The 14,275-nt window shown below is 36.9% G+C and overlaps 1 protein-coding gene across 1 annotated transcript; it reads left to right on the plus strand.

The window, feature by feature from the left end:
- The first annotated feature begins 3,253 nt into the window (after positions 1 to 3,253).
- On the plus strand, positions 3,254 to 13,697 carry LOC111465030 (uncharacterized WD repeat-containing protein C2A9.03-like). Its single transcript, XM_023109284.1, has 10 exons — positions 3,254 to 3,383; positions 6,188 to 6,352; positions 6,529 to 6,696; positions 6,805 to 6,891; positions 7,645 to 7,779; positions 7,874 to 7,984; positions 12,022 to 12,113; positions 12,201 to 12,306; positions 12,811 to 12,897; positions 12,975 to 13,697. Exons 2-10 carry the CDS (start codon positions 6,215 to 6,217, stop codon positions 13,386 to 13,388), a joined length of 1,338 nt encoding a protein of 445 aa, XP_022965052.1. The 5' UTR covers positions 3,254 to 3,383; positions 6,188 to 6,214; the 3' UTR covers positions 13,389 to 13,697.
- Positions 13,698 to 14,275: the final 578 nt, after the last annotated feature.

Genomic DNA, 14,275 nt, shown 5'->3' on the forward strand with positions numbered 1-14,275 from the left:
TCTATCTTTCCTATGTCTCGACTTAACTTTCATGCACATCTCAATGGAGTGTTAGATATTGCACCATCCTCCTCGATCGCATCATGACACTTGCTTTGTCTCGACCCTCGTGTGGCCGATTGGGTGTCACTACCATGTCACCACCTTGTCTTATCTGCACATGAGAGTCACAATCTACTCTCTTCATAGTATGATTGTCACATTCACAAGTAGTTATGGTCCTCGGTGTCTTTTCTAGGCACAATCCCATCATGAATTCTGATACTCATGTAAATTGGGCGAGTATTAATAAAACTCAACAAAGCACTCTTCTATTGGGGTCATATATGCAAACCATCATATAGTTCATCGATCATAATCGAAGGATCCTAGTGGTTGATTACCCAAAACACAGCGTGTAATCTACCCACAAAAACCATTTTTAACAATCACTCCTCAATGACTATTAGTGGTTTGGATGAGAGAGCTCAAGGAAGAGAAACTTCCATTGAACGGAACAGAAAACTTGATAACTCTCTAGTCCCTTACTTTCTTTTCTTATTCTATTGATTTTGTATGACTAAGATGTTGATTTCTCTGTGAAAATCAGTGTGTATGGAGAGATAAACCGATGCAATCTCTCCCTTGATCTTTTGAGAAGTTGCGAAAGAAAAAAACCTGGGGACACACGAGCGTGGTGGTCCGTGCGAGATTTCTGTCACCACGAATGCAATATCTAGTCTCATAGGAGACGAGGCAGGAGATTTTTATGTAGCTAAAAGCATAAGAGTTGTTATTAGTAATCTACATGTGTTTTTTAGTTGGTCATTTTACATACATAGTTGTTTCTCTTATTCGAAAGAAACATAGCAAGATAATCCTCTTTAATACTTTAGTTCTATTCTTGAAGGTAATTGAAAGATTAGAAATAATTATTCTTTGTTAATGGAAATTACAAAATGATTATGAGAGCGATCATTATGCATGACCCTCGTATATATATGATTTCTGTATTTTAGGTGATCGGTAGGATTATCTCTCTAACAAATTATGCGTGAGTGAACCAAATTAAGATTAGGGAGCTAGAGCTAGAGTCGTTTCGTTCACATTGACTAAGATTAGTACATTTTTAATAGACCGAGTACCATAGGACCGGGAGCAATAATCAAAGGCCTAAACCTTAGTGCTCCTAAAAATTGGATTAGCCTAATGAGTTAGTCTCGATCGTCTTGAAAATACAAGATGAAATTCAAACTTCCTAAATGTCTTAATAACCTAGTAAACCTCTACAAGGAGAACTAAGAAAGCTTAACAAGCTTAGTAGCCGAGTGAATGGTGACACCTGAGCCTCTGACTCCCATGAGTACCCCTTTAGTAGGTTTTTGTAACAACATGGATGAGTCTCATGATCACGTGTTGAGTACCCTTTTAGTATGTCTATTTGGGGTATGTTGCACCATGATCATGCTTGTTCAAAGTTATAGCCACAGGCCCATGCTTGTTCAAAGTTATAGCCATAGGCCCATGCTTTGTCAAATATCTTTTATCTTGTTTTCATGTTCTATTATTTTTTTGTGTATGACATTTCGACAAAATCGTGTTTACTCCTGTCTGACATGAAATGCCTAAAAATATACTATAGTGGGGACCAGGTAGTCATTAAACCTCCCACCGAAAAAGTGTTATAATCTCTCTTGCTCACATGTTTTCATTGCAATTGACATCTACAATGATTTCTTTCAAACTATTTTCAACTCATTTCCTTGCTTATAACAACATTTTATTTCGAAACGTGTAACGAGACTCAACCATACGTCAAAATTGTCTGCTAAGTTCGATTTTTACATGAGTGACTAGTTCATTGAGTTAGAATAAAGTATCACACAATCGTTGTCCTGTTATCAAAAAAGTACAATTGTAACAAGTGGTATCAAAACTAAGTTAGCTTCTTGCTCTTTAAGACTGAAACAATGTCAACAATAAATAGATGGTCAAGTCATAAGTCGACCAACTACTGAGATGGAAGAAGATATGATATTCTTGAAGGAAATTCTTGATATTACTTGTTACTTAGAAAACTAACTAGTTAAATTGGATGGGAAAGTCGGTGGAACTAACGCCATGAGTGTCCAACGGGATGAGTTGCCAATTAAAAGCTTGATATAAGGTTGACTCTCTAAAAGAGAGAGCTACACATGGAAGAGTGTGTCGAAGAGCTAGACATTTTTGGAGTTGTGCATTGATCCGTAAATGTGTAAGTGACCCTATTGTTGGTTTGGTTGGATGAATTATATTATGTATGATGACGCTTGTCTGGTGACCCTTGCACGTGTCATAACTATGATTGTTATGTCATACTATACTAAGTTATATTATGCTATGTTCGGCTAAATTGTACTATGTTATGTCATGCCATGCTATGTTGTACTATGTTGTACTATGTTATGCCACGTCACGTCATGTTGTGTTAAGCTATGTTGTTGCAACGAGACATGATGATGATAATCTATGATTATAAACCTATGTCATAGTGTGACAATGTGTTATGATATTGCTAATTTATGATGCATAAACATGTCATGTTGTTGCAATATATTATGATGATGATACCTATGTTGCGTAAGCTTTTATAGACCATGCCATGCAAGATAGGCTATGTATGAAAGACTTGACATGAAAAATGTATACATAATTCACACTCATTAAACTATGTTATAGATGAATGAAGATTTGACTTGCATAATTAGTTTATGTCATGATTTTAAGCGATGTGAATCTCATGCATTTTTGTGTGTTATATCCATCGAGATATTTCCCTGTTATGATGAGTACGAATGCGTACCTTACGACTTACAATTTATGACATTCATGTTTGCCATGATGTTATGTGAGCCCTTATCTCTCCATGGTGTCTAGCTCAACCGTTAGCGAGTCCTACCCAATAAGCTAGGCCTAGGGGGTGTGCGAGCCCATTGCGAGCCCATTGCTTGCACGAGTGGACTACATGTAGAGAAGTACTACCCATCCAACCTTGCCTAAGAGGATGTCGTGTTGTTTTTAAATGATATTTATCACTATGTTGCATTTGTTTGCATTTCTTGAATCCCAATAATATTTCTTAAAATATTCGAGCGTTGGATTACTTTTAACTATAACCAATTTTTTTATTTTCACTTGGAGAAAAAGGAAAAAAGAAAAAAAAAAAAAATTACTATTCAAAGTTGTCGTAATATTGACCGCCGGTTCACCGCCCGAGCCGACATTGGGCATTTGGATTTAGAGTGTGGGACCCGATTCGTAAGATAGTCTAAGAACAAACAATCTCACCCACGACGTTTTTTCCATCCTTCTGACTCCCAATTTCGCAGACAGATCGTCAATCAATTAGAACCGGGACTTCTGAGGTAAATCTCTTACTATTCCTTCTTCCATTTTCTGCATTCAAGCACATCAAGCTTCTCTGTCTCTTCATTGAATTCGGTTCTAATCAAGTTTGTCGAGCTAGGGTTTTCTCCGGTGTTTGTGGGTGCCCTTTTTCACATTTTTAGGAATACTTCATTCTTATATGCTGAATCTGAAGCACCTTCTTCCATTTCTCCACAATGGTTGAAGGACAAAGATTGCATGTATTGCTATCTTGCTTTAGGTTCCATACGTTTTCTCAATTTGAAGGTAAAAAACTCGATGATGCCTCGTGAATGTAGCCAATCCGCACCCTAGTCCCCAAACCTCCGTTAAAACTCGCTTAATTGCATATGGACAGGCTGAATTTTGACTTTGTAAATGAATTTCCTAGTTTGGGGTAGGCATGGCCAATCTAACCTGCAATGCTCAATAAAGGAAATTCGCCTAATTCGGTCTTAAATTCTCAATTTTTGGAGGGAAAATTGTATTTATCAGCTTGGCGTAGAATTTACTTAGCCAACTCCCGGACAAGCTTCCACCTTAACCATATATTGAATACACCCTCATTAGAAAGTATGGCTCATCATTGTAGGGATTATCACTCGATGTTGATCTTGTTTTCCCCATCCACTAATGCGGATTACGTTTTGGTACCTTGCATCACTGCCAGTATTTTGAACTTGGGATAGACATACAACATGTGTGACAAGACTTTCAACTAAAAGCTCTATATTAAGGGGTGGCATCCTCTAACAAGGAACTCATTCCAACCTATGTTGAATGTTCTCTACTCTACTATTCAGTTTTTTTTTGGCTTTCATTGGCCCTCTAAGCCTCGGGCCTTTTTTGTTGTATCCTTTGTCAGAGAGTGGAGGGAGATCTAAATCATTTATTCTGGAGTTGTGATTATGCTCAGTTGGTTTGGAATTACTTCTTTGGGGTGTTTAACCTTCAACTTACTTGAGACAGCTTTTAGATATGATTCAGGAGCTTTTCATCCGTCGGTCGTTTTGGGGGAAGGATAATTTTTTATGGCAAACCGGAGTGTGAGCTTTATTGTGGGAGTGTTTGGAGGGAGAAAAATAGTAGAATCTTTAGGGGGTTTAGAGGGATGCTTTTGATGTATGGTTCCTTGTGAGATTTAATGTTTCTTTCTAAGCGTCGATGTCTTATTTCTTTTGTAATAATTTGTTAGGTCTTATTTTGCTTGATTGGAGTCCCTTTCGGTAGGGTTTCTCCCTTTTGTGGGTTCTTTTTTTGTATGCCCTTGTATTCTAACTTGTCAATTAATATGTGTTAGGCCAACACACGTAAGTGGTCAACTAACTCCATCATCTTTTTTTATTTGAGTCCCTTTAGGCAGTTCTTGATAGTATATATATATATTTTTGTCTTGAATTCATGTTTAGAAACCTTTTTACAAGACAAAAATAGAATTTGATGTTAAGCACACATTTGACAGGATAGTTTTTGGAACAAAAAAGAATTATTTTACTTGTTTCATGTTGTGCCAAGTTTACTATGTACACTCATTACTTCACCCCCCCCTTTGAGTTCAACTACATGGGGTGAAGATGTTTTAGGCCATTGAGGTTCATGATTTGAGGCTCGCCTTTGAGGAAAGACTCTAACTTTTAGCTTTGAGAGTTACACCTCTCATAGAAGAGGCTTATGCCTTTGTAATGATTAGAAGAATATTATTATTTTGCATCATTCTTCAAAACTTGAATTATTACTACTTTCTCTGTTGTGACTTTTTAAAGGTATTGAAAACAAAACTTTAATAGTACAAGTCAATCCTATAAAATGATAATAGTAGTGAGGTTAGTGATATCCACTTAGAATATTTTGTTTAAGTGATAACTAAATGGAGTGGGCTTTTTTTATTCTTTTATATGACTATTATGTTTAGTAATACTTGGTCATACCAATTTATGATTTGTCAAATGTTGTTAGTTAGGCTTATGCCTCGCTTCTTCAAGAGGAAAAACTTCATGGTTCTTTTAACATTTTAAAACTTTGGTGAAAATTCAAACTTTTGACTTTTTAATTGAGGATCAACCTTAACTAGTTGAGTTGTGATAAGTTGATGTACATATTCATTACTTCTAATTGGGCATTAAAAAAAAAAAACGAAAATTGAAAGTATATTTGCAATAGTTTTAAAACCAAAGACAATATATAATAAAAATTCCTCCTTTTTGGAGATTTCAAAGAGAGTTTTCATTTTTCCTATTAAATTAGTAGAGAAAGTTAAGTTCATCGAATTGGGTTCAGAAGTAAGAAATGAAATGTAATAGATGGGGTTGAAGGATAAATTTAAACACTCACCCACATGCCTTTCAACCCCTGTAATTGTTGGTACTGAGGAAGGAGTTGGAAATTGACAAAAAGTTTACAGATATAAACACTCTGTCATCTTGAATGTGGGGAGTATTCAAGCATTTGGCTTTCAACTAATAAATCTTGACCTTTTTGATACAGATTTGATGTCTTGAACTATTCCATTCTGCTGCACGAGAATTGAGTAATTTCTATAATGGAACTTGGAGGCAGTTACATGTTGGATGATCTCATTGTACATTTAATGTAAACTTACATTTGGAGGGGCCAAATTGAATGACACCTTTATGCATAGTGATTGCCTTTTCTTTTTAGGGACAGTTTTAGAGATCTTTGATTGTTATAAGTGAAGATGATTGAACTTAATGTTCTGGATGCTTTGTGTTGTATGTGGAGTTCAGAAGACCCCCACCCTTCTCCTTTTTAGTTGATATTGAAGTAATTACTTGAACTTTTGTAGGTGCGGGTGTAAACTTTTGTACCCAATATGTCCAGTTATCATGGGGATGATACTGATTACATGGCCGATGAGTACGAAATGGAAGACATTGATGATGATATGGATGATGAGTATCATGATAGAGAAGTGGAAGGCTCAGATTCTGATGCTGATGAATTCCACTCGGTTTGTGATACATTGATAAATTATTGGATTTAGATTTACTCATCGTGATCTCTAAGTGATCTTCAAATTTTTGCATTCATCCATTAAATGTCAAAGTTACTCTGGTTGTCTAGTCTGTACCAATTCTTAATGTTGGCCTTATTGAATATTTGAATTCTGAATGACATTATATACAGAGTAGTAGAATAGTTGATACCACTGCAGCTCAAGCGAGAAGAGGAATAGACATTCAAGGGATTCCTTGGGAGAGGCTTAGCATTACTAGAGAGAAGTACAGGAAAACTAGGCTTGAACAGTACAAGAACTATGAAAATATCCCAAATTCAGGAGAAGGGTCAGAGAAGGTAAACGATCTCTGCAATCTATGCCCTCCTCCCCCCAAGTTGTGAGCTATATTTTACACTTGTAATTCCAATATCTTATTTGTGACTTCTACGATATGATGTGAATAGGATTGCAAGGTTACGGGGAAAGCACATTCATACTATGACTTTTATCGAAATTCAAGATCTGTGAAATCGACCATTCTTCATTTTCAGGTATACTTAATCGAGTTTTCTTTGAAATCTACTTTATTCTTATTAGTCTCTGTTGGTGTAAATTTTGTGCACCTTTCAATATTTTAAACTTATCCTTTCTTTGTGCCAATTGGAAGACCTTTTCATAACTTGTTTAGGTTGGGAGTTTTCTTCTGTTTTGCTTGGGAACATATATGTTTTTTTTATTATTATTCTTTAGTGTTCTTATTGTGACTAATTTATAGCCTCCTGTAGAAGTGGTTTTCACTTCCCTTTTGTTTGTATAGTATCCATTGTCACCAAGATTTATGTATGACATTTATGATTGCAGTGTTTACTTGGATGTCATAGCATGATATATATATATATATATCCGAAAAAAAAAGCATACAAAAGGAATCCTGAACTAGAGGAAATGACTCCAATTCAAAAGAATACAACCAAGTTAATAATTAAAAAAATCCGATTAACGGACCATAAAAATGTGTTAAATCTCACTACCTCCCACACCTCTCCTGTGATCGCGCCACCCCTCTAAAAGTTCTACTATTTCTCTCTGAATCACACTCCCACATTATAACAAAACAAGCATGCCACAAACTCTCCCTTTGTCCCGAAAAGGAGAATTGATCACAATTGCATAAATCATTTTAAATGGAATAATTCTTGGTGCATGCCATGGCTTAATATCCTTCAGTTGTATGCCATATGTTGTAATGTTTATTTGAATTTGATGCATGTGGCTGAATCAAACTTTTTGTTGTTGGATAATAGTTGAGGAACTTAGTATGGGCAACATCAAAGCATGATGCATACCTTCTATCACATTTTTCTGTAATTCATTGGTCATCATTATCGTGCACCAAGTCTGAAGTACTCAATGTTTCGGGCCATGTGGCACCTACGGAGGTTAGTGTATTGACTGCATGATTAGCTTTCCATATTATTAATACTCACTTGTGTTGCTTTAAAGTTTAAACCTTTTGAGTCTAATGTAATACAGAAGCACCCTGGGAGCTTATTAGAGGGATTTACACAGACACAAGTCAGTACACTTGCAGTGAAAGATAATCTACTTGTTGCTGGGGGATTTCAGGGAGAGCTTATTTGCAAGGTAAGTTATTCATCTTCTTTTATTCTTGACAAGAAAAGCATATTTCATTGCTATCAATATCAGAAGATACAAAAAAAGGGGCGGGACGTAAGGCATCTTCCTAGCCTCGTGAAGGGGGGTTGATGAGTAACATCCCCAAGCTACGTTGATGAGAAAAATTGGGTATACAAAGCCCAAGTAAAGCATTTTAACTCGAGGCTGTTAATGAGCGTTGTTAAAAAAATGTTGCCAAAAAACTTGATGCCCATCCTGAAGAATCTTGTTGTTCCTCTATATCCAAATAAACCAGAGAATGATTTTAGAAGAAATGTCCATTGGATTGTAGCTAAGTCATCCCAAAGCTTACACAAGAAGTTTTAGCACCTCGTGTATTAAAAAGAATGAAGGGGTGGTTTACAGTGCATTGGCTAGTGATTTGAAAACAGGAATTTGAAAATAAGGGGTTCCATGAACAGCTTTTCATGTTTTTAATGTTTTTGGACAAGTGATTGGGGCTTGATATAGATATCTAATTTTCTTTTTCGGATTTTATATTGAATGTTCTGTTCCGCTTACTGAGAGGCAACATTTTCATTTATCAAAGCAAGCAACCAAAGAAACAGGGAGCTGAAACAAGCAAAAGCTAAAGCTAAAAAAAAAAAAAAAAAAAAAAAAAAAAAAAAAAAAAAAAAAAAAAAAAAAAAAAAAAAGAAGCTTCGAGTAAAGGGGTTCTAGATGTTAAGGATGATGAATAAAAGTTGAAGTATTTAAGTCTTTGGTCACGGACATATTGAGAGAGGCATAGAACTTGAACCTAACTGTATTCCGAATCTCCTCTCAAAACATCACCTTACAATCCTCATCTTTCTCGAGTCAGATGTTCCACTAATTAGCTAGAAAGGTTGCCCTCTGCAAGGTTCAGCCCTTGTCTTTGAATTGGAGATGAAACAGTACTTCCTCTACTTCTGTGCGACCAGAACTATTATGTACCAAGAGAACACTGGAAGTCTCTAAAAGTGTCCCCCCTCTAGAGCACGTGGTCCAAATTCTGTAAAGCACATTTACACAAAGCACATTATTGCGGGCCTATTAGCATGTAGGAGGAAATGGGAGTCCTCTGGATGAAATCAATAGTGTTAGTTCTCCAATTGTTAGAGAGAAGCTCATGTTTGTTGGAATTTTGTTAGACGGATGCTAATGTTCTTTGGAACTCTAATTCTCCACAATGAAGAGAGCAAAGAAGGGTTTGGAGGGGGAGAACCGCAAAAGAAAAAGGAAATTGAAAGAAAATTGCATTTTATCCTTCTTGCTTGCTGAAAAGGATGAAGTCTTGAGACATTAGAAACTTGCCTCCGATTGACTGGTCTTGATTTTATGTAAGTTAGTCCTCCTCTTCTTCTTCTGATGGTTATCTTTGATCCAAGGTGAAAAAAAAAGCGCCAATAATAAAGAGTTTGAAGAAGAGACCTCAGAGACTTCCCTATTGAAAGGAAGTGGCCAAACCAAAATAGTGAGAAACAAAATCCTTGGAAGGCGGAGGACAAAGATTGTAGAGAAAGTATCAATAAAGATTGGAAATAAAGGCGAAGGAAGAGTAGATAGAGGAGGGACTCCCTTGACTAACAATCCATCCCTTGACTAAAGAAAAGGCCATAACCATTTAGCCCAAAGGGTCTCAATACAGACTCTCAACATCCCCCCCCGCCCCCCGCCCCCCACCCCCCAACTCTCCCCTCTCCCCTCCTGACTGATCAACCGACCGAACTGTTGGAGAAAAAGCTTTTCCTGTTCTACAGATCATGGAGAATTAAAGATCTCTTGGTGATGGGGTTAAGTAAAAACTGTATCCAAATATTCCTTGATAACCGTTTTCCAGATTATATATTAAAGGGCCTTGGAGATTTATTTTGTTGGATTTGAACCTCGTTCATAAGAATTACAAAAAAATTGGGGAGTGGGGCTAGTACATCATTTTGGCATGACCATCATCTGTGAGAGGAAACGCTAGCTGAACATTACCCTCACATATACTCTCTGTCCTTAAACAAAGACAAATCTATCCAGGGCTTATGGAATGAATATCGTTGTGGCTGAAATCTTAACTTGAGAAGAAACCTCACTGATGATGAGATTGAAGGGTGGATTCCACTCATGCATCATTTAAATATTGATTAATTGACACTTAACAAAGGTCATTGGATTTGAAAGCTAGATGTAATGATCCATATTTTTATTTCCAAATATGACATGATAATATATTGTAACATTTATCTTTTCCGGAAAGTATGCATGATTTCTGGCGAGACAATTATTTCCTTAATGGGAAACGCTCTTAAACTTTTTATATCTCTATGCACAACCTCTCAGCATCCCTTGAAACGATTTTCTCCCAAACTTGCGGAGTGTGTTTGAGAGAATAGAAAATTGAGAGTTTTTGAGAAGGGAAGTCAAATGGTTGTTTTAGTGAAGAGCTGTGGACCAACTTGGGTATTCGGCGTTTCGGATCGTTAGTTGGATGGAGTCGTCGCACAAGTTTCCAGAGGAAGAACCGAGTGGAAGTAAGGTTGTCGATGTTGGGATCAGTGTGTGCTCGTCGAAAATCGGCGTCGAGGACGTTGTGTGATAATTGGAAGCGGAGAAGGCTATGGCGCATCGTCAAAATTGGCTAGGCGGAAAGGCATTAGGGTTTCGTTGTTTTTCGGGTAAGGAAGACAAGTTGTTGGATTCGGGTCGAATCTCCTCGTATACTCGCGACCCGACAGCCTGTTGTTAATCCTCACTCCAGGCCACATCCCAGGCAAGAACGCGGGCCGCATGCACGTTCGGCCCAACATCGCGGCTCTGGATTCGGCTTCGCATGAGTGCACAGTTGCGGCTCGACTCGCACGTGTACAAATGGTCGGCTCGATTTCATCGGATTCCTCGGCTTGGTGGCGGCTCGGTATACTCATAATATATCGATTTTTAGGTTTTTGGCCCTTACAAAGCCGTTTCTGCCCTTGTTTCTGCCTTCTGAGGTCAATATGACTCTTAATAGTCAAAAACAGATTATGTTAGGGGTTTACCTTGATAATTAACATAAGGGTTAGTTTGGTTACGGTATGAAAAGTTTCTAAGTATATTATGTGGTTCTTATAGGAAATAGTTAGTTTACTGTGAGTAACTTCGGCCAAGGCCATCGAGGTAAGTGACTTTATTGTTGGAGTTAGCCTATTTTATGTTGTATGTTGGTGCGTGTCCTGTGGCTTTTGCATGCACCATATTTTATGTGATATGACCAAGTTATGCCTTGATTGTGTTTTTCTGGCATTGTTATGAAATGCTATGGATGTTATGATATTATTACATGCTATGAATGTGTTTAACGTTGTTAAGCATACACGTAGCATGATTGAGTTATGTATGGAATGTATAAAGGGAATAACACGTATTTCGTATTACGTAATATACCAAAAAATTGAGCTAATACTCTTGATAGACTTTTAAGAAAGATGCCTTCGTTGGTTGGCCTATTTTGTTACATTTTATTTTGGTGGGCAGAGGAAGACTTGAATCATTTACTTTGGAACTGCAACTGTGTGCTATTGTATGGTGTTACTTTTCTTTAGGGTTTTGGTCTTCAACTAGATCGTCACAATGTCTTTAGTGAAATGAATGAGTTCATTCTCCATCTGTTGCTTTAGGAAAAGGAGGTATGTATGGCAAACCCGGGATTGTGCTTTGTTGTGGGACTCTTGGAGGAGAGGAACAATAGGATATTCAGAGGAGTGGAAATGATACTATATTGTTTGGTCTCTCGTTAGGTTCTATGTTTTTCTCTCGGCATCCGTGACAAATTCTTTTTGTAATTGTTTGTTAGGTCTTATTTTTCTTGATTCAAGTCCCTATACGGATGCTCCCTTTTAGGCGTAAATTTTCTAGTTGTCCTTGTACTCATATTCCCAATAAAAGTTGGCTTTTAATCCAAAAAAGAAAGAAATAAAGATGGTTTTTCATCGAGTTATGTGATTATAATTATAATTATGGCTAATGTTTGTTTTTACCTTGCTTTATTGCAGAATCTTGACCGCCCAGGTGTTAGTTTTTGTTCCAGAACAACTTACGATGATAATGCTATAACTAATGCTGTTGAGATATATAGCAGCGCTAGGTATATATCCATGCTCCCTTGGTTAAGCAGGTATTTGTACAGCTTTCCTTCTATGAACATTATTTGAACGTATTCCAAAATTTTCAGTGGTGCAGTTCATTTCACTGCGTCTAATAATGATTCTGGAGTCAGAGATTTTGATATGGAGAAATTTCAGCTTTCCAAGCACTTCTGTTTTCCTTGGCCAGTTAATGTAAGTCCTCTGAATTCTACTTCTCGTGTTTTCCCGTTTTCAATCGGTTGAGTAATACTTATCTTAAGTTTCTCATGTGTATATGATATTTTGTTCCCAATTACTTAAAGAACTAATGGCAATGCGGTAGAATCACGTTCATTTTTCGGTGGTACTGAAAGTAACGATAAGTTTAGTGAGTAGAAAGATAATGTGTTGCAATTTTGGTTGCCTGCATGGCCCGTCTTGGTCACCAGTTACGTTTTTGGTACCATCAAGTGTGCGCCCATACTCAGATTATACGTAGGATACATGGTTGACCTTGGTGTTGTTGAAATGTTCATTTTAACTTGTTTGTATGTGTGCAAATATTTGTAACATAATGTGTCGCTTTGGCCGAGTGGTTAAGGCGTGTGCCTGCTGCTAAGTACATGGGTTTCCAAATATTTGTAACTTAATCTTATACTTGTGTCTTATATTCATATCTAATGGGTCATTTATTATTGTGTTGTATCAATATTTCAGCATGCTGCCTTGAACCCAGATGGTAAACTTCTTGTGATTGTTGGTGACAATCCTGAAGGTTTATTGGTGGACTCACAAACTGGAAAGGTACTCGTAATAGCGTCAGCAGGATCGTCGTTTTGGTAAATCGTCTGCTGACTTAATAAAGTACATTATTTTTGTAGACCGTTGCACCTCTATGTGGACACTTGGATTTTTCATTTGCATCGGCATGGCATTCAGATGGCGTTACCTTTGCCACTGGAAACCAGGACAAAACTTGCAGAATTTGGGATGTAAGAAACTTATCAAAGTCAGTAGCTGCTCTGAAAGGCAACCTGGGAGCCATTCGATCCATCCGCTATTCCTTGGATGGTCAGTACATGGCAATGGCAGAACCAGCAGACTTCGTGCACGTGTTCGACGTGAAAAGCGGGTACGAGAAAGAGCAAGAAATAGACTTCTTTGGAGAGATCTCAGGTGTGTCGTTTAGTCCAGACACAGAGTCACTTTTCATTGGAGTATGGGATCGAACATACGGGAGCCTACTCGAGTACCATAGACGAAGAAATTACAGTTACCTAGATTCGTTGTACTGAGATTGAAAGAGTAAAAGAAAAGGAAAGAAACTCGGGGGAATAATAATAAGAAGGGGTGGGGTGAAAGTGAAAATTGTTTAATTAACATAGTAAGATGTAGTAAATTTGTTGTAATTTGTTAAGTGTATATTTAGTGTGGTGTGAAACAATAGGGTTATATGTATTATGACGATGATGATTTGATGACACCTTGGTTTGGAAGGGACAATTTGAGTGTATGCAGAAGGGGGAGTGCAAGTAAAGAAAGGCTTGTGGGGGATGGCATGGTAAATTAATAGATGGCCTGGGTGTCTGTCACCTTTTTGCATATCACTCTTCACAAATTTATGTTATTACAAACATCAGACTTCCAAATGTTGCGCTCTTTCTATAGCTTCCCGACAGACTATTTTTGTTCATATATTGCATTTTTTTTTATAAAATATTTACCAAATGTTTCGTTTACTAATTTATTGGTACGATGAAGTTCATTTCTTCGAGGTTTTTGATTCAATTCAGTTTTTGGTTCATGAAGCTTGCGATTAGCGAAAACGAGCCCTTTTAATTTGAGTTTAGCATTTGATAAACTTTTGATTAAAAAAAATGATGTTTGGATACGTTTATTGAATTATAAAACATAAAATTGATAGAATTTTAAATGATAATACATCTAGATTATATATATAATTGCAAATATTATGTTTGTGGACAGATGCACGGATTTACGTAGTTTAGTAAAGTGTTTATAAGTATCTCACACTATAAAGTTGCACTTACAAAATTACTCCAATTGTCTTCGGCTAAACACAAGAGAACATTAGACAAATCTTTATATAGACCTAACAACATTAATTTAATATGGGGTTATCTAATCTGATTCATGTACCAATATAGGAGATAAATCAGAT

This window comes from Cucurbita maxima, unplaced genomic scaffold (genome assembly GCF_002738345.1).
Source record: "Cucurbita maxima cultivar Rimu unplaced genomic scaffold, Cmax_1.0 Cma_Scf00028, whole genome shotgun sequence".
Lineage (NCBI taxonomy): Eukaryota > Viridiplantae > Streptophyta > Magnoliopsida > Cucurbitales > Cucurbitaceae > Cucurbita > Cucurbita maxima.

What these genes read in the sequence shown, in the direction of transcription:
- LOC111465030 (XM_023109284.1), top strand. Translation starts at nt 6,215, where the DNA reads ATGTCCAGTTATCATGGGGATGATACTGATTACATGGCCGATGAGTAC. An exon ending in ATGCTGATGAATTCCACTCG is followed by an intron (nt 6,353 to 6,528) that starts GTTTGTGATACA and finishes CATTATATACAG; the next exon opens with AGTAGTAGAATAGTTGATAC. An exon ending in CGACCATTCTTCATTTTCAG is followed by an intron (nt 6,892 to 7,644) that starts GTATACTTAATC and finishes GTTGGATAATAG; the next exon opens with TTGAGGAACTTAGTATGGGC.